The 21,122-nt window shown below is 48.2% G+C and overlaps 1 protein-coding gene across 1 annotated transcript in view; it reads right to left on the reverse strand.

Moving 5' to 3' along the window:
* The window catches only part of LOC138514720 (collagen alpha-1(VII) chain-like), a 1,453,166-nt gene that overhangs the window by 1,067,774 nt on the left and 364,270 nt on the right, over window positions 1–21,122 (reverse strand). The window contains exon 13 of the mRNA XM_069630120.1: window positions 9,153–9,272. Within this exon, the coding sequence (XP_069486221.1) occupies window positions 9,153–9,272 (120 nt within the window). The remainder of the gene's footprint in view (window positions 1–9,152; window positions 9,273–21,122) is intronic.

The following is a 21,122-nucleotide window of genomic DNA, read 5'->3' on the forward strand; positions in this document are numbered from 1 at the left end:
AGGGGACACTACTGACAGTACTTGAGTACTAAAGAGGTGTCCCTACTGGAGGGTCCAGAGATAATGAGGTGGAGGTTAGAGAAGGAGAGGAATGAGGGGAATGTGCAGGCCCATTGTAGGTGTCACTACTTGACAATGTGATGATTTCCCCATTGAGACAGGCTCCTAAGAAAGTACTGGCTGGTATGCCAATGATCCTGACCAGAGGATGGATGAATCAATAATTGTATTGATCAGGACGATTGCATATTGACATAGTCCAACATCGACCAGTTCATCAAGTAGCTGTGGCAATGTGAGAGGGATCCAAAGATGGTGATAACGGGATACGAGGCCCACCTTTTGCTTATTTGCCGTTCCCTGGGAGGACTTCTTCATGCTAGGCATGAAACCTGATGACTCCATCATTTCAAGAAAGTTATGCCGACGAGCTGCTCTGTGGCACGTGCTTTTGAGATTTTCAACACTTTCAGGGATTGGAGTCAGAGCTGGATCAGGGCAGGTGCTTTCCTAGCTCAAGGAATTCTTGCCCATAGGGAGGGCAACGATGAAAAGAGGAAACCAGAAGCAGATTCAATATTTGAGATGCTAGCAGATGAGCTGGGGCTACTGCATATGAGAAAAAGAACAGAAAGGTCTGATGTTGGTGGCAATGGTTTTCAGGGATTTTTACAGACAGGCTCTAGAAGGTGCAGGGTCATTTCATGATGTCATCTCCTATCTGCAATTATGAACTGAGCAGGATACAACAAGTGCTGGGATACTTGTACTCTGCATGCAAAGGGTTGCCACTATCTGGATATCGATTAAACAGGTAGAGAAATGTTTACTTTGGAATGTTACACCTCCACTACCCTTAACAGAATGAAAAGGCAAAATAAAGTTTACGCTGTCTGCCATGGATTTTAGAGCGAGTAGTGTTGGGCATTTGGGCCATCCAGCTGACAAATGTTTAGTTAGAGCAGTGGTGGGCAATCTGTGGTCCTCCCGATGTTTTGGCCTGCAATTCACAACAGCCCTTGCCAGTATAATCAATGGTAAGGGATCTTGGGAGTCAAAGGCCAAAACATCTGTAGGGCAACAGGTTGCAAATCACTGGTAGAAGATGGTCAAGGGATGCACTAGCGAATAGGGAAGAAAGGACTAGAAGAATCCCATAGCGGTCGGCTTCCGGGGATGACTCCAGGTCATTTGCACTGCCTATACACTATCAGGGCCTGCTCCAGTTTTGTAATATTTACAGATCGAAGCGCAGTTCTTTCAAAGTGGAAGTTATTGCATCATCAACATGCCCACGCTTCACAACAAGATACTGGCAGTGCATCAACATAAACTTGCGTTGGATCTGTTTGCAAGGAATTTGGTGGGATCGGGTGGGGGACTGGCCAGTCGCCTGTATAAAGTGTTTGTGTCCTGTTTTCAAGGGAATGATTCTTTAAGAGAGGAGTGGGGCAGGAGAATCGGGTTGGATGTCACGAAGGGCTTGTGGCAAAACATGTGTATGAATGTGAAGTTGTGCTCGCTGGGACTCACGGAAAGATCGAGACGGATTAAAATTCTTAATCGAATTTATTGGACGCCTGAAAGAATGTATAAAAGAGGGATGTTGGAGAGTGCAGAATGTTGGAGATGTTCATGTGAAATCGGTACGCTGGAACATCTACTATGGGATTGTAGACTGGTGAGGCTGTTTTGGGGTGAGATTGGACGTATATGTGATGAAGTGATTGTTGGTCTCCCGGTCTTGGATTTTAGTGTGATCATATTCGGGAGTGATGAGTCTTTGGATGATCTCACTCGGAGTGAGAAGAAGTGGTTGTTCAGAGGGGCGATGACTGGTAAAAGAACTATCTTGAGGAACTGGAAGAATGCTTTGACATTGAATATTGAGATGTGGTTGTCTGAGATGAATGAATTGGCAAATATGGAGAGAGTGATGTATAGGAGACTTGGTAAATTGGCTTTGTTTGAGAAAATATGGGGTAGATTTTTGCAGCTATTTTAACTTGGCATTGTAGTTGTTGGGTGGGGGGGTAATTGAGAGATGTATTTGATTTGTTGGGGGTTTACGGTGTTGTATATCGCACTCTGTACATAGAACTGTGTAAAATGGTGTGCTTTTCTTGTGTAATTTGCCATGTTTTATTTCTTATACGCTGATTGTCTTGGGTTTTGTAACAGATGTTGTGTAAATAAAGTTTAAAAAAAAAACATGGTGCCAACACATCAACAACATTATATCAACACTGCAAGCTTTTTAACAATTATAACAGCAATACTGCATCTATATTACACCAACAATGCATCAACTTTAGAGTTACATAAAATGTATGCCAGTGCTGCATCATCATAATACCATTATCCTGCACCAACCTTACACAGACAAGGAATCAACTTTATAGTAAAATTAACTTCAAAATCATGCTGCATCAGCATTATAGCAACACTACATCAACTTTACACAGGCAATACATCAACTTTAGAGGGACATCAACTTCATGCCAGTGCTGCATCATCATTATACCAACACTGCATCAACTTTACAACAATGTGTCAACTTTATAGTGACAACTTCATAACTGTACTACATCAACATTATGCCAACAATCTATCAACCTTACACCAACATTGCTTCAATTTTAGAGTGAAATCAACTTCATAGTCATGCTGTATCAGCCTTATACCAACATTACGTCAGTCAACCTTACACAGACAATGCATCACCTTTATAGTGGCATCATCTTCATAACTTTGCTGCATCAACATTATACCAACAATGCATCAACTTAACAATAACAATACATTGGGCCTCATTACGAGCATGGCATGTATGGCAGGCACAGCTACCGCCATGCTCGCTACGGGCACCGCCACCCGCGATTGGGCAATAACCGGCCCATTACAGTTCACTATCCTGCCAGACTTGATTTGTAACTCTTCTTGTTTCAGACAATTTGTACTTCCACAAAATAATCAACACACCCCAAGTCTGGTTCACTATCCTGACGTACTTAGCTGTGGTTCTTCTTTCTCTCACTAGAAGTCGTATTCCACAAAACACCAAAAAGAAGTACACCAGTGTTGCATCAAGTCTGGTATATTATCCTGTTGTTTCAAAAAGTATATTGTCCCTTAGCCATGGGTCCTCAACCCTTTGCCTCTGCTTCTCGTCCTTTTGCCTCACTCGTTGGTGGGTCACAGACCCCGCTTGGGTATCTCAGGGTCTCCCTACCTGCTCTGTATCTTCCATCTCTTTCATGTGGGTCCCGACCCCTTTTCGCTGTCTCAGGGCTTCCCCGATCTGTTATGGGCATCAGCCCCTTGTTTTTGTGCTTCTTTAACTTGTAATGGGCCCTTGACCCTTCTGTATTGTTCTTTCAGGGCTTCCCGAACTCCCTTTGTGTCCCAGACCTTGATGCGCTGTAGGGCTTCGTGAGTCTCATATGCATCCGAGACACCTCTCTTTTGTGTATCATATCATATGTCGCAGCTAGACCTGGTTCACTAGCCTGCCAGGCACTGTTTCTCATGTGTGCTTTTAGTATATTTCCCTAAGTACTGGTATGAGGGGGAAGGGGTTCCTTGACTTCCCCCATCAGCCTCCTTTGTTCTCTGTAATCACTACCACCCCAGGTACCTTTCGTGGTGTTACCGCCTTGTTCAGGTGCCTTTGCAGGACTGCCTCTGCTTGCTGTGGAATTCCGCGTAGCTTCCTGTGCTTCCTCGCTGCGTTTCCAAGTCTAGTTCCTCTCGCCTTGATATGATATGATATGACATGGCATTTATAACACGCCTATACACAAGTGTTCCATGGCACGACGAGGCAAGGGAGGGGGAACAAAGGGAAGACAGACAACGATCCTACTATGCCAGGTGTCATTCAGATTGCGCAAGTGCATGGGAAGGGGGAAAGGGAAAAGTGCGAGGGGGAAGGGAGGGGGGAAAGTGCAGTACAAGGGATAGTATAATAAATAAGATAAATAAAAACGGCCAGCAAGTGGCAAGTGTATGGTAAGTGCACAACATAAGTGCTGCTAGGGGGACTGTAAGGATACAGAAAACAGTCCCCAGGTGCAGGGGTTGCCGGGGAGGCAAGGCAGGTGGGCAATTGGTGGGTCTGGGCCCAAGATCAGAATGTTGGCCAGGTAACCAGTGCAGTTTCTGTCAAAGCAGAAGCAAAGAGGAAGGATTTGAGGTGCTTCCGGAACCGGAGATGGTTCTCCTCAACTTTCAGGGAGGCAGGGAGGCTGTTCCAGAGGGAGGCCCAAGAAGAAGAAAGGGATCTACCACCAACTCGTTGCTTGGAGAAGCGACTGACCCTGAGGGAGTTGGAGCCGGATGAGCGAAGAGGTCGAGAAGGAAGATATTTAGGAGGAGTGAGTTGAAGGTATTTCGGCCCCAGGCCCCAGAAGACCTTGTGGACAATGCAGAGGGTTGTGAACTTAATCCTCGCAGCCACTGGGAGCCAGTGCAGAGATTTCAGTCCTGGAGAGATACGATCCCTGGGCTTGAGGCCAAGGACAAGTCTTGCAGTCCTGTTCTGGATAAGTTGCAGAGAGCGGAGAGTAGAGGCAGGCAGATTTAGATAGAGGCTGTTACAATAGTCCAGCCTAGAGAGAACCAGGGCTCTGGAGACAGTGAGCTTCTGGGGGAAGGAGAGGAAAGGAAGAATACCTCTGAGGAGGTGCAGCTGGTAGTGTGACTTCTTAGAGACATCAGAGATGTGAGGAGAGAAGGAGAGTGTGGAGTCGAAGATGGCCCCAAGGTTTTTAGCCTTGCAGGTGGGAGCAGGAAGAGGACCAAGAGAGGCCGGCCAGAGAGCTGCAGGGAAGGAGGGAGTGGGTGTGCCGATGAGTAGAATCTCAGTCTTACTGGCATTAAGGCAGAGGTCATTGGCGGCACACCACTCCTGGATGGCAGACAGACAGTCAGAGATGAGGGAAGGAGAGGAGGAGGCAGAGGGTAGCCTGAAAATGAGCTGAGTATCATCCGCATAGCACTGAAAGTTGGGGCAGAGAGCGGCAATGCGGTGGGCAAGGAGTGCCAGGTATTGGTTGAACAGCCAGGGAGAGAGGTTAGATCCCTGGGGACACCACAGGTAGAGACAAAGATATCGGAAAGGAAAGACCCAAGTTGGACCTGGGAGGGTCGGTCGGAGAAGAAAGAAGTCAGCCACGCCAGAGCCTGACCAGTGATACCCAGGTTATCACGGAGACGGTTGAGCAGGATGGCATGTTTGACAGTGTCAAAGGCAGAGGAGAGATCAAGTAAGATGAGAACACACAGGGTGTTAGAGTCAAGGTTGGAGAGCAGGTCTTCACGGATGTTCAGGAGAGCAGTTTCCGTGCTTCTGGCAGCTCTAAAGCCAGACTGATGGTCATGAAGACAACCAACAGATTCAGTGTGGAGATTGAGCTGGGAGATGGCCAGTTTCTCCAGGAGCTTGCCTAGGAAGGGGGTGATGGAGATTGGGCGATAGTTAGCCAGGCAGGAGGGGTCGGCAGAGGGTTTCTTAAGAAGAGGGTTTCTTAAGAAGAGGGTGCACAAGGGAGTGCTTCAAAGGGGTGGGAAGACTCCAGTGGTGAAGGAGTGATTGCAGAAATCAGTGAGGGCAGGAGCCAGGGAGTCAATGTGGTCCTTGATAGTTTTGGAGGAACAGGGGTGAACCTGTTTCGACGAGACTTTCATAGATCGGACTTGTCTAGAAACCTCGTCTGCGGAGAACAGGGGAAAGGCAGAGAAGGAGGGAGGTGAGGTGGCTGAAGAGAGGCCAGAGGAGGAGCAGGGAGTGCAGAGTGGTGGGGGATAGGAGGAGAGAGAGGACAGGATGTCCTGAGTTTTAGAGATGAAGTGAGAAGCCAGTGCCGTACAGAGGGCCTGGGAGGGCATAGGGGAGGTAGAGACTACGGCAGGATTGGCCAGTACCTTGCAGATTTTAAAGAGTTCAGCCGAGTTGTTTGATGCCGCAGAGACACGGCCTTGGATATGGGCTCTCTTCTTGGTTAGGACAGAGAGCCGGTATTGTCTTTGGAGCAGGCGGCAGGCCAGTTTGTCAGAGGATGTACACGAAGCACGCCGTTTCCTCTCGGCCACCCTGCACTTGCGTTTTAGGGTGATGAGGTCCAAGTCGTACCATGAGTTGCACTTGGCTTTGGGCTTCAGGCAGATTCTCATGACAGGGGCAAGGATATCAAGAGTATCACATATAGCAGAGTGGAACATGGAGAGGGCTGTGTCAGGGTGAGAGTCAGCCATAGGAGAAGGAGGAGGTGAGAAGGTGGCGGCGAAAGACTCAACTGACACGCGCTTCATGGGTCGGATGACCGAGAAGGTGGGTGGCAGTGCTGGAGGTGGCTTGGCCTGGGGGGTAGGGAGGGTGAGGTGGGAGGAGAGGAGAAAGTGATAACTCCAGGAGAAAGGAGTGGAGAGAGGGACAGAGAGGGGAAGGTCTGAGTAGATCATGACATCCAGAGCGTGTCCTGCAGAATAAATTGGGCCAGAGGGGAGAATAGGGAGAGAGAGTCGCAAAGGTCACAAAGGTCGCAAAAGAGTCCAGAGGTAGGACAGGAGGCATCCAAGTGGATGTTGAAGTCTCCAAGAAGGAGGAGTTCAGTGGTTGAGGCCAGGAGTAAGGAGGAGATGTCCACCCACTCAGAGAGGAAGGAGGATATCTGACCAGGTGGCCAATAGATAGTAACCACAGTAAGGAAATCGCTAGCGGAGAGAGAGAGCCTGCAGACGAGGCATTCAAAGGAGGAATAGGCCTGCATGGGAGTGACAGAGGCAGGAATCCACTCGGGAAAGATCAGGGCTACACCCCCTCCAGAGCGTTTGGGCCTAGGCGCAGAGAAGATCTTGTAGCTGTTTGGTAGGAGTGTGTCAAAGCTAGTGACAGAACTGGCCGTGAACCATGTCTCGGTGAGACCGAGGACATCGAGGTCAAGTTCTTCCAGGAGGCGGCAGATATCAGAGGAGTGTTTGACAGCAGAGGGAGAGTTTAGAGTGGCAATATGGAGAAGGTTGCCATCCTTGAAGGACTTCCGAGGAGGGGTACAGATCAGAGGTACGTCCTTCGGAGGTGTAGAAGGAGCCCGAGAGGGGGCAGAGAGGGAAGATGAAGGCAAGGTAGCTATGCTGGATGCAGAAGATGGAGGCGAGGTAGCCACAGAAAGGGAGGAGGGGACAGCAGGAGAAGAAAGGAAATTGATGAGGCGCGGAAAGCTTCGATCAAAGAGGTGAAGGTTGGCCTGAGGGCCTTGGACCAAGACGGTCCCATTCAAGTAAATATTAATGATGACCTAAGAAGAATGGAAGGAGACCAGAAGGGCGTCCCAACGGGTGCCACCATTAATGGAAGAAGAGGAGAAAGGAGAGAGCACAGAGACAATATGAAGGGCCCATTGTTCTGGTGAAGGAACGACAAAGAGGATGTCGGTGAGAGTTTCCTTAGAGGAGGCACTGGTGTAGGTTTCGGCGATAGGGAGGCCTGGGTTGGAGACCAGGATGTCCTTTTTAAACTTCTTCCTACCAGATTTGGTGAGGAGGGCAGGATAGTCAATAGAGAAGCAGTTAGAGAAGATAGGAGAGACAGAGAGCACCATAGAGTAGGTGAGAAGGAGAGAGGTGGAGGTACTGGACGGGGATGCTAGAGTCGGCAAGCTGGGAGTGAGAGGCAGGACGTTGAGCAGTGTGACAGGATGCCAACACTCAGACTTATGGAGCTAACATCATGCACAGGTTAGAAGGGAGAGAAGAATCCTGGAATAGAGGGAGAAAGGCCTATGATTCACAAAGCAATTTTAAATACGGTGACAGTGCTTATTATAGCAGGTGAAATCCCACCTAAATTTAAGAATCCTGAATAGAGGGAGAAAGGCCTAGGTGTCTCTTGCTCTGATCATGTGGCCTCGCACTCCGTAGCTCCGAGACTTCCGATTCTGCAGCCAGGACAGGAGTGAGGGGACAGAGCTGGAGGTGTGCATACCATGTTCTCCCAGGATAGTCGTCTCTGTGCCCATGGAGGGTTTCCCTCCCCATGAGATATTCCCACTGAGTACCACGACTAGGGGCTCTTGGGTAGTGGCCTCACCTCCCGGACCTCATGGGAAGGAGTTCCCCCCATGGGACAATACCCTGGCATTCGTCACACATAGCATCAACTTTATAAAGCCTATGAATGAACGTTATACCAACACTGCATCAACTGACATCCATGCAGTTTTCCCCAAGACATTGCAAAAAATATTATATCTAAAAAAAACGTGACATGCTCATGTCACACCACTAGAAACCTTATTTTGTCGTGAATGGTCTAGACTTCTCATGACAATGTAAAATGTGTTATTGAAAGACTTATATTTCTTCGTCCCTGTGAAGAAAGACATTGGGACTCATTACAAGGTTGCCGGTCCGGTAACAATGGTACCGGTAAGATTGCCGGTACTGTTGTTCGTGGACCGGAAAACTGCGAGTGGGTGCCTTTCAGCCCGCCAGGTCTGACCTGGCGGGAGGACCGGCACCCGCGTGCAGACCTCGACAGATGCACCGGCACCCTTCATGAATGGTGCCGGTGCATCCGGCCTCCCCATTCCCATTGAGTCCAAAGGGACTCAAATGGGAATGGGGAGTAATAATAACCGCTACCCGGCAATGGGGATTTACCGGGTCTGCCAGGGCTGGAATGCCCTGGTAAGTCCCCATTGCCGGGTGCCAGTAAATTTATGACTCCAGCGGCATCCGTGCCGGGATTTACCGGCATGGCTATAGCCGGACTCATAATAAGGCCCATTGTCTAAATAAATTGATAAAAAAAACGGTTTCAGTGTTTTCCATTAAGAGATAAAAATGAGAGTCGGACCCAATCAGAAAATAAATATATAAATAAGATGTATTGCAGTCTGTGCCACGATCCACCATCAACTTTTTATAGAAGGCACTGGGTTCGGATGAGTGCAAATGTAAAAGCGAGTGTCTTGGCACCGATACCAATGCCACCCAGCTGGGCTTTGTGACTTCAGGGCAGGTCAGGGCAACTATATTTTAATGAATCCAATTTTTTGCATTCCTTTTTAATACTATTTTCCTCTAAAGGAATAAATCATAAATCAAACGATGTGTTTTGGGTTTGAGGATGCATGCTTGGGAAACAATACCTGGGGTTGGACCCCACGCCAGCCGGTAGCCCGTGGCACCCGGGACTTCATTCCACACGATAACTGCAGTGCTGATGGTGACGGCCGTGGCTCTGAGGCTCTGCACAGCGCTGGAAGCCACTGAAAAGAGACAGATGACATGCATTAGATGTTGGACACTTCATGCCCATCAGAACTCACCTCCCTACCACCCCCTACGCCTCCCCGCATGGACGTGAGCTGCCTACACCAAAATGCATTCCGTGCAGATTGACCAGTACACTCCAGGTCACTGGGACACAATGGGCCTCATTACGAGTCCGGCGGTAGACATGCCAGAAAAACCAGCAGGCTGCCGCCGGACCTGAAATACCATTCCGCTTCCGTGATTGCCGGAATCACCGGGGCATTACAACCCTGGTGACCCGGTAAATCCGGAGGCGGAATTCTGTAAATCCCCATTCCCATGGAGTCGCATAGGACTCCATGGGGATGGGGACAATGGAAACACTGGTTCCGTCTATGACGGAGCCGGTGTTTCCATGTCCACCTGCATGCGGGTGGTGTTAAACCCGCCAGGTCAGACCTGGTGGGGGTGACACCTCCCCCCTGCAGGACTCTTAATCAGCCATTCCGGAAAGAGCGGTGGTGACGGTTTTACCACCACCGTTCTTTCCGGACCAGCAGGGTCGTAATGAGGCCCAATGTCTCCAGTCCTGGACTTCTGTATTCTACATCGTTGATATCAGATGCTTAAGTCACTTTTATTTAATTGAAGTTATCCAACACTAGCAGTTCAGAATGCATTCGTTTTAAAAACAAATCAAATTCCATGCCTGGAAAATTGAAGTTCCAAGATATGGGGCCATCTTTTCCCCTCAATTCTGCATCACCAAAAGGGGCATGAGACCTAGTGGGGTTTAATCATAGAAAGGTGCTCCTAATATTGATATGCTATGGCTGCATCAATTGTGTTCATATAGTGATAAAACCTAGTGATTAGATTCAAGCACTCCACCTCTAGATGGGTATGCACTGCAGTCAGTGGCAGTCACAGGTTGGGTGGGATGCTTCTCAGCAAAGCCTGGGAATTGCAAAGCCCCTGTTTACTAAAGTAACCTTCCCCTTATTGCCACACTGTTAATCAGTCACATACACTGAAAGAGCAAAATGATGCACACTTTCAGTGCCTAGGATAGGCAAGAATGCCTAGATTACTTACCAGCAATCTCCATTACTCCTAGTCCTATCCTTCCTCATCCCAGTACTTATTCTACCACTTAATGTCCTTTTCAAAATGAATCCCAACCCCTTCAAACCCCCAAAGGGCAAGGCTCACCATCCCACTTCCTAGAATACCAAGATATAGGCTTTGACTCTGCCCAGCGAAGGAGGGGGTGGGGGGGGGGACTAAGCACCAGGACAACGAAGAGTTAGACAAGGAGTAATGAAGATTAGCAGTAACTAATCCAGGTATTACCTTCATGCTCCTCTTTCTCCTCCAAGTACGTGCTCTATGAAACATGCCAGTGATTGACACATGTAGGCGCATAAAGAACCCAAAGAATACGGTATTGCAGTGTATGCCATAACCCCTTATTACCCATGATCAGATTAACAAGAAACAGAACTCAAAGCCAGAGCAGGTAAACAACTGTTTTTCCTGTCCGGGCAAGATCAAACAATAGTGTCTCATGAATGAGAGATGCGAGGCCCATGTCACCGTCCTACAAAGGCCCACTATGGAAGCTCTGTGAACCTCCACCCCAGAGACCACCTATTACCAGGTGAATCTACTCATGTCCCTGGGTGGGGGTCACTGAGACCAACTCAATGAACAAGCCATGGTGAAAGTTTACTTGAGCCAGCGACTTAGGGTAAGCCTCCGTACCCCTACCCAAAGACACGAACATAACAAATCGGACAAGGATCGAAAATCAGCTGTCCTTGCTGGCTATGTAAGAAGGACACTCCTGACATCCAAATGAGCCACTTCACGGGTCTACCCCTCTGGCAGGTCCAAGGAGAGGAAATCACAATGTCATCAGCTAAATTAAAGGCTGAGCCCACTATCGGGCACAGGGAAGGGTCATGTCTCAAAGTAATAGCATCGGTGGAGACCACATGGAAGGGTGAATAGCAAAGGATTGGGCCCAGTTATCCAATGTGCCTAGACAAAACCATACACCAAAAAGTTGGTCGTGATCTTAAGAAACGTCAAAGCCAACCAAGCCAAGGAGCTCAAATGGTGGATGTTGGAGGACCCAAAGTACTAAAGGGCCATGACAGGCTGGAGTCAGACCCCTTACCACTGGGCAAGCAACAGAAAACTCTTTAGAGGATGGGCTTTGATCGGGGCAGCAGCACCAAATCCCCTGCACCTTGGGTTCTGAAAAGCCCTAATAGCCACCCATTAGGGCCTGTGGAAAGAGTGTGCCAGTCACAGATCAAAACCTTCCTGCAGAAATTGCGAAAGAACCCTCAAACACCCCACATTCCTGCATGAGGACCCGCCTTCCCCTACACCAAGAGACAAAGACAATGCTGGTCATAGGGTTTAAGGGTAGAAAGATGGAGAGAACCCTGAACAGAAGAGGAAGCTATGCCCTGACTCCCGAGCTGTCTCATGCCTTCACTACAATAGCCGAGTCATACAGTGCCATTTGTTAGTTAGCGGAGAGCCATCTGCAGGCAAAACCTGGGGTGGGTGGATGGGATTCGAGAACAGATGGGGAGGGGAAATTAACATCCAAACCAATTGATCAAACCACCACCTCTGAGCCTTCAGGGAACCACCAAAATCAACCAAGCGTCACTTTCCCTGACCTTCAGAACGCTGGCGGTTAGGGAAATTGGGGGAAAGCAAAGACTAAAGCCCTCGGCCATAGAAAGGTCAAATCATACACCCTCCATTACACCTGTCCAGAAGACCTCAAGAAAAATATGGACAGGAATGCAGTCTTGGCTGAGGCAAACATAGCCACCCTGGACACACCCAACCTCTGACACAGAGAGAGGAACAACCCCATCGCCAGTCTCCACTCTGCTGGTGGTGGAAAAGAATAGCTCAAGGCATCTGTGAGGCAGTTCCTTACTCCCCATTCATGTACTGCTCTGATAGAGTAGAGTTTAGCTTTTGCCCAAGCTCCCGGAGAGAGCCGTCTATTTTGCTCAATGTGCTAGTCACTGTACTGCCCTGTTGATGCATGTACAGCAGGTCTCTGGTGTCGTCCATCCTGGCCAAGACCCAGTAACCCTGAACCTCTACTTTGAATTCAAGGAGGCCCCTCTTTAATACCTCCACTTACCTGCTGTTGAAGAGGGAGACACCTCCCACCATAACAAGCAGCCTTGAGCTATGATCTGGTCCAACACTGCGCCCTAACCTCTCCCACTGGCGTCCATGGTGATCACTGCTTGGGGAGTGGGATCTAGAGGAACAATCCTCAAGAGATTCTTCCTCAAGAACCATCACCCCAATTTCTTTGCCAAGGAATGGGGGCGTAGCTTCCTCAGCTCCAAAGTCTGTGGATTGGGGAGCCCAGTGTGTGGGAAGGTGAGACAGCAAAGGCCAAAGATGTAAGCTAGCCCATGAGGTCACAAACACTGTAGTTGTCATCAGCCCCTGGAACGTCAACCAGAATTGGGCATGAGACTGTGGGAGATGACAATTTCCAAGTTTCCTTCTGGATGGAGAGAGACCTGCCATCTGGAAGGTGGACGCAGCTGCTGTCTGTGTGAAATAAAGAAAGTGTCCATGCACTGCAACCTCTGATCTAAGTCATTGGAGACTTTTTCAGGTTGGTCAGGAAACCATGGGACCTTAGAAGCACGCATATTCCGAGGACACTTTTCTCAGTGTCTGAATGAGAGGTCCCCTGAATTAACCAGCCATCCAAATAAGGATAACTGAAGTTTCCTTCCTGGACCCTTTTCCACACCAATGTAGTCAACACCTTGGTGAATTGCTGGAACCTGAACAAAGCCCAAACGGGAGAACCTTGAATGGAAAATGCTCCTGTTTTATATCAAATTTCAGAAATTGCCAGCAAGAAGGATGAATAGGCATGTGCAGGTAGGCCTCAAGAGGTACAGAAAAGCCAGCAAATCACCTTTTGAGATGACAGGCATAATGCACTGCAAGGTCTCCATCTTGAAAGGAATCCTCTCATCTGAACCACCGGATTGACTCCATGTGCCTGATGAGCAAGCGAAAACCTCACAGTGCTTTGGGAACCAAAAAGTTGATAGATTAACAATGCAGCCCCCTATCGTAGGGTGGGACTTTAATCATAGCTTCCTTGGCACATAGATATTGGATCTCCCCAGCCAGAGACACTTTCTGGGATCCCTCTATCCTGTATACATAGGAGAGAATCTGCAACACGCAGGGGGTGGGAATACTGGTTCCCTATGATGATTGCAATGCAACAGGTTGCTCCCTACTTGAGGGAGTGCGGCATAGTCAGGAAGGCTGACTTCTGAACACAGGCGCTTCATGGTTTTTTTGTGGGGCTTGTGGACCTCTACATTTGCCCTTGAACACTGGAAGCCCTCTAGACGGTAGCAAGACTGGGAGGTAAGATACTGCCTGGCTCACCCTCACCGAGACTTAGCCTTCCAATGGAGTGATCCAGCGTGCTGAGCCTGTTTGTGAGCATGATACCTCTGACTCTGGCTCATCACCACAAACATGGAGCCATAGAAGGGTAGATGCAATGCCTTTGACTTCTCTGTGTTAGGTGTCTTCCAGTCTCAAGCAGAAACATGCCACCCAACTCCAATCGAGGACACCATGGGCAACAAAGCATCTCTAACATGGTCGTAGGCCAATCCAGACGGTAACTTGCTTGGATGTGCATCGCGTTGATCAGATGTGAACAATCAGCCTCCTCCTCCATCCTATCATATAATGCCTGAATATCATTTAGGACAGGTTTGGCCGTCTATGAGGTATAAGCCCCTGCCTGCAAAGCCAGATAAGCATCAGCATAGGATTTCTTCACGGCAGAATCCACCTTCCGGTCAGATGGATCTCATATTGTCACCTCTCTAGCAAACGTGGAAGATCTGCCCATTAAACTGACTTTAAGGAGGTTATCTGAATGGTGACAGGTAGGCTAGTGTCTTCCAACAGGGGCTAAAGCATTGCCATTAAACTAGGGACAGCCAATGTCCCCCAGTCCTTCCAACCCCTCATGAACTTCTTTTTAATGGCAGGAATCAAAGGGTAACCCTTCCTAGGCCTGTACATTGCTGGATGTAGAGTCCTCCTCTTCTGTCCGTAGGGTTTTCTCCTTAAACCTCATGCAATCTGTTGAACAGAATATTGATCCAGCAGCTTCCCTCTAGGTGTACCCGTATCCTCTGAAGAAAAATGTTAGGAGGATGAGGATTCTAGTTCCTATGTGTTGTTTTCTTTTAGTTTGTCCAACAACCTGACGGCCATTTCAACACCCTAGCATTCCACAGTGAACCCGCACCGGGAGCTCATCACTCATCACAATGCTACTAGGAGAATGCTGGCAAGGGAGCCGCGTGAGTGTTACAGTCCACTCCAACTCTCCATTGAGGGCGGCCACAAGGGACTTTCTGTAATGGTGGAGGTGGACTGTCTGTGCCATCCTGTACATCAGCACACACCACCCACCTAGTTGGCCTATCCTACTGGCAACCCAGCTCACCGGATGGCCTTCCCGTGAGGATAGCTCAGCGGCAACGTGCTCGCCTTGAAAGCAAGATGACACAAAGCAACACAGGTTCCATCCCCGGGTCCGCGCTTAGAAACCTCTGGGTATTAAGCGCGTTATAAATAACCTATCATATAATATCATATCATCAGGCACCGTTATGTCACTCAAGCTCAGTAAGCACTCTGGGGGTTACCATACCTTATCTCAACCTTCAACCAGAAGTCATCAGGTCCTTTCTTCTACCGGAGCATGCTGGTGGCACCCAAGCATGGCCCATCTGGGTCAGAGGAGTACGACCTCCGGGACACCAGCACAGAACCGGCCATGCTTGAGGTCTGAGAGTGTCCTGTCTACTTACCTGGTGTCTCACCCCCCTGTGACTCCACTGCCCCATTCGCCAATGCAAGGAGGGCAAGATCATATTCGCCACCCTTACTATTCCAACATCAGGTGTACTTCTTAATGTGAAAGACCAGCCCAGAAGGACCCCACACTGTCCGTGAGGACAGAAACAAAATAACAATGTAATGTTATTTTTAGGTGGTGTGCAGGGGGTGGGGCTTCTTTTTGAAAAGGACGTCATGTGGTTAAGGGTGTCAGGAAGGCGGGACATCTTTGCAGAGGAAGTAAGGGGATGAGGAAGAGGGATGTGAAGGTAGGGTTGTCTTCAGACACCCCAAACGCTTCAAGGGGTACTAGAAACTTAGTCCGCCATTTCCTAGGAGTAGTGGTGTGCACACATCTGCACAGTAGCCACCTTCATTGAATAGCGCAGGGCACACTGGATAATATACTGCCTTCTGTAAAATGTAAGCACTTTGAAGAGTAGACCAACTTTAAACCACTGTATAGCTGACGCAAGTGAGTATGTCGTTTTATGGATACTAATATAGTGTAGAGGAGGTCCCAGACATGTCCTGCACCCCTTCCCCTCATTTCGAGGTACCAGGAGTGTACTTGCCAAGGTATGTGACGTATGAGGAGCAAATGAACCAACAAAGAGCTGCAGTGGGACTCTGCCCAGTATACATCAGAAGATCCATACCTGTTGAAGCGCCCATAACAAGACAACCCTGGACAGCACGGTACCATATCAGACAGCCGTACCAGCCGCTGATACGAAAAGAAGAGTACCTACAGACGGTCCATGAAGAGACCCAAAGAGCCCTAATGGAAGGCCAGAGGAAAAGACTCAAGGGCCTGAACAGACACGTGAATGAACAAAAGCAGCTATCGAAGATAGCACGCCAGTGCGAGTAACTAAAAGTAAATATAATGGACACAGAGAAGAGACGATGTTAAAACGTGAGGAAACGTTGCTACGAGACAAGATGGAAGCAACCGACCTGTTAAACGTGTGTAAATAGGCTTGAAACGCAAGATGCTAAGAAATCGATACTGCTTGTAATGCTTAGTAGAAGATAGAGCGGCAAGCGCCAACCATATATCTACCTCAATAAGGAACATTATACAAGTGCAACCCCATTTTGTAAAAGCAGAAATATACCCAGGCGGCCAAGGCCTAACTGGTCGGGTTTCATATCCAAGCCCAAGCCAGGGGACAGAGCGGAATCGAAACTCAACAAAGAGCGGCTCATGCCTAGGAAATCGAGGTCAACCAGAGAAAGGGAGGAGAGCGTCAGCTAACAAGACTCAAACTTCAGAGCATACCAGACTGCCTCATGAAGGTCAAGATAAGGTGGCGAGGCTGAAACAGAATTAAATGCACTAAAAGCTGGAAACTGAAGCAGATTCATGGTGAACTAACACGGGACCAGCCAGGCGCGACGAAGTACCACCACCTGATGTCATCCAGGACCCGAGCATGCCTTAACTTTTCCCGATAAGAGACTACAGTTTTGATGCCATCCTTAGCCAACTAATTGACACATCGCCCTAAAACACTGATTGATGGAAGGGAGGCAGGGTAAAACTTGGGACACCAGGCACATGGGTGTCATTCTGCATCCCGCTAATTAAAATGGGGATTTATGTCTAGGGCGTAACCTGCCCAATCACAATGGACCATGTAATCTAGGGTCCTATAGATACTGTAACCAATAGGACGTCGTAGTTGTAGTGACGTCCATCACCCGATAAGAGTTATCCAATCCGCATGCCCTATTATCATATACAGATATAGCACCTATACTTAAGTTACCTTTCCTAACCAATTATATTGCATGATGATTTTTCATAGAATTAGACGTCAGTGATGACGAGTTTTGCCTATAACAATGACTGTTTGACTGAAGTTCGAGGAAGTCGGAGCGAGACAGGTGATCGCAATGCTGCTGATTTCCATTTGTTTCTCTGTTTGATGTACTTGTCATTAAACAGACTTCCCTTTGCCAACTTACTCATTATTGGGTCATGTTGGAGTAAGTGAATCCTGCACCCCCTGTCCTCACATGGTGCAGCTATCTTGTCTTACAAGTTCTAGAGGGTGAGCGCTGACCTATGGGCCCGTCAGTGAATTCCTCTCCTCCTGAACACTTGGTAGCGTGAGGATGGTTTCAGCCATTTATTATTGATTATACAATACTAAGACACCTTAGACCAACGGCACAAAGTAACTCCGGGCCTTTGGCAATATCACGAGTCCTTTCGCCATTCCGGCTGAGTAGACTGAGAAGCACCCCGTGGACAATGATAGAGTAAGTCCATAAAAAATCTGCAGTGCATCTGAAGGAACCCGCCTTTCCAAGCATAACCCTTCTCATTCCCATGGGCAGCCAATTGGACGAATAAACCTTAAAAAGCTGGAAGAGGAAGGGGCGGTGATCCCGAAGTTCGTGAGAGGAAAAGATGCGATCGGTGAGTGAGTGGCAAATGTCCTAGGCATTACAGCCAGTAAGGGAAAGGTAACGGTGGGTGGCGGAGAAAAAATGAAATAGGCAGAAGTAGAGAAGACTGTGTATATATATATATATAGGGGGTAATGGCTCGAGCATTAGAGATACCGGGGGGACACCCGAGAGAAAAACAAGAGGTACCGGGGGGACACCCGAGAGAAAAACAAGGGATACCGGGGGGCACCTGAGATAAAAATGTAAGGATTACCAGGGTGGGCACCTGAGATAAAAACATAAGGATTACCAGGGGGGCACCTGAGATAAAAACATAAGGATTACCAGGGGGGCACCTGAGATAAAAACGTAAGGATTCGTCTTTTTCCTGCGCTTTAATACAGCAGTCAGAAGAAACGTGAACTCAGAGCCCACAGTGGTGGGACAATTAGGCTACAGTAACGTTTAAAGACGTCATCAAGGAAGTTTGTTTAAATCCCATGATGGGGTATTGATTAAAAGGCAGGTATACGTATGACCAGCTGGTGTTTGTCTAGTCTGTCAAGTGTCTGTAATACGTGTCTTGTTGTATGTCAAATGTAAAATAATTGTATTAATGATTGTTTAAAATGCATTTTGGCTTTACGCGATTCTGTAACTAAGAGGGAATTGCCATTGAATTGATGGTTTTGAGCTAATTGACAGTAAAATTTTGGCGGGACAAGCTTGGATCGGAGCTTGTGTATTTGGTGCTTGCTCAAACTATTGGAAGGATAAAATACTGTATAAACATTGTTGGTGGTGTAATCAAAAATGGAGGAGGTCACCCCACTTGCGCATCTGTGCGTGCAACTACCTAAGCATGCACCAAAACTCAAGAAGTATAGCACAGAGTGGGTTAAGGGTACCGCCCACAAAATGTTCATGCCTTGGCCACAGAATGGGTCCCTTTCTAAGGCTGTTTTACAGCATATGATGACCTTCCTACACACCACATATACAGGCAAGAAGCTAGAGAAACGTCTTGCTGTTCTAGAATTGTGGAAGATGTTTGAAGAAAAGAAGGTGGAAGAACCACCCACAGACTGGATACTAAATGTATGTACGGAGGGGGGTGAGATGCCTACTGCGCCGCCAGCCGCGCCTGAGCCAGTCATTAAAGGGAGTAAAACAGAGGGGCTTTACCCACTAAGAGAACTTAAGGCAGCCACGGGGTATAGCAACCCCGCATATGAGTCGCCTGCGTACAGTAGTGACGATAATAAGGGAAAGGAACAGGAAAACAATATTGCCTCCGCGGTCTCAAGGGACAAAGAGAGAAGCGAAGATGAAGCAAAAGATTGGGCAAGGAGTTGTGCACCTCCAGATAAGGAGAAAGAGGGACATAAACATAAAGGAAATGAAGGTAGAGTTGATGAGATAGCATTCGCGAAAGACGAATGGATGGGAGGTCATATATTACTGAAGTTGGATGGAAAAGGAAGTGATTTGAGGCCAAGGAAAAGGTCTGATGAGACACAAAAGAAAGAGAGAGAGAAAGAGATGGAAGCAAGGGATGAAAGGACAAGAAAGAAAGATAGACTAAGGCGAGAACAACTATATCACGAAGAGCAAGAGAAACAGCTCGATCGCAGACAAGAGGTAGCCTACGACCGGTACAGACAGACTAAGCAAAGGATGGAAGAAGAGCAAAGGTTACGTGAGAAGAGAGCGAAGAGACGAGAATAGGAGGCAATCAGAAGGGCAAAGGAACGTAGAAACGAAAGAATGCGAGAAGTAGATAAGTCTAGAGAAGAAGAGAGGAAGCACAAGGAAGTAAATGAGGAAATGGAATGTAAGTGCATACAGAGGGCACGGGATCTTGAATTTCTGGAGCGGGAAGTTAAAAAACCCAATCCTGTTGTAGAAAGGGAAGACATAGAAGAATTATTTCCTGCACACGACTCGGTGCAAGGTATAAGTGGGACAAATATTGAAGATGACTTTGACAACAGAAGCATCGGGGAAACAATTGCTAAAATATACGATGAGATGGGGCTAGAGCAGATATCCGATGGGGGAAGGGAAGATGAGCGCTTAGAGAGCACTCAGCTATATGACACTGAGGATGTCACCTGAAGTAGTGGGAGCAGGGGACTGTTCCTAGACAGGCTCGAGATCAGGCAGAACGAAGAGGGTGCAAGGAGTTGCGTAGACTGGGATCATTCAGAAACCGACTCTGGTAGGGAAACGGAGGACGAGGCACATGAAGAAGGGAGATGGTGCAAAAAACGGTCCCCAGGGGTAAAATGGTCAGACGCTAGCGAGTCCACAAGTAGGACACCGAAGTCTGCCGTGCAGTCCGGCCGACATGAAGGAACACCCCACGGTCAGAGGGGGGCGGGAGCACCTACCATTACAGACAGATTAAGGGCATTGCCAGGAAGATGGTAAGGCTGGAATGCCACCCCAGCGGTAGATAGAGGAGCTATGAGGAAGGAAAAGGAAGACTGCGCATTCCAATCCCGTTGCTAGAAAAGGGGTGAGCAAGACCACAATATATTCCATGGCCACACATGGACCGAGAGAACCTTAAAAATAAGCTTCCAATGCTGACATCGGGAGCCGGAAAGTGGATACATGAGTTAGAGAAAATGACGGGGGGTGTCACCTTAGCTGTAGGGGACATTGAGGACCTCCTAATTGCCATACTTGGTGAAAGAGCAGATGATGTATGGAAACGGGCAGGCTATCCTAGGGTAACCCTAACTAACACCTCCCATGACGGAGTGCCATTTAATAACTGTAGGGCAGCAGTGTGGAAAGCGCTGCGAACACTATATCCAGACACTTCTGATATGGGGGCTATAATGACTCGGAAAATGAAAGAGTCAAAGGATCCGTTGATCTATATCCAGAATTTTCAAGACGCGTGGGTGCTCGAAACACATGAGTCTTGGACGAAATCTATACCTGTATTCTACCACATATTATGCCAAGGGTTGCCTGAACCGGTGCAGAAGCAGCTAAAAAAATTGGTAGGAGTAGAAGCAAATCCATGGGCCGAAATACAGTTGACAATTGCACATTACTGTAGACTACTGCAAGAAAAGAATCGGAAAAAGGAAGAAACCCGTAAGGGTGAGGAGGCAAAGCTGGTGCAAAAGAAACTCTCAAAGTATGCTCTCGAGGAAGCCATGCTGACAAGCCCAGCTGAACCACACGCACAGCAGGTGACTAACCGAGCACAGGATAACCAAGGCAGTGCAGGATTTTACCCAAGGGGAAGGGGTTTTGGAGGAAGAGGATGGCAGAGTAATCAGGGAGGGTTTCGAAATAACCAGGGAGGCTTTCAGAATAATCAAAATGGCTTTCAGAACGCACAGATGGGCGGTCCAGCTATTTCAGATGGACAGATGGCCCTTCCACCACCAGTGTGTTGGCTGTGTGGAATGTCAGGACATGTGGCGCGTGTGTGCAGAAGCCAAGGCATGTGGCAAAATAGCCAAGGGATGGGGAAAGGCATGGTG

The sequence above is a fragment of the Ambystoma mexicanum genome, chromosome 12 (genome assembly GCF_040938575.1).
Source record: "Ambystoma mexicanum isolate Mex_15411 chromosome 12, UKY_AmexF1_1, whole genome shotgun sequence".
Lineage (NCBI taxonomy): Eukaryota > Metazoa > Chordata > Amphibia > Caudata > Ambystomatidae > Ambystoma > Ambystoma mexicanum.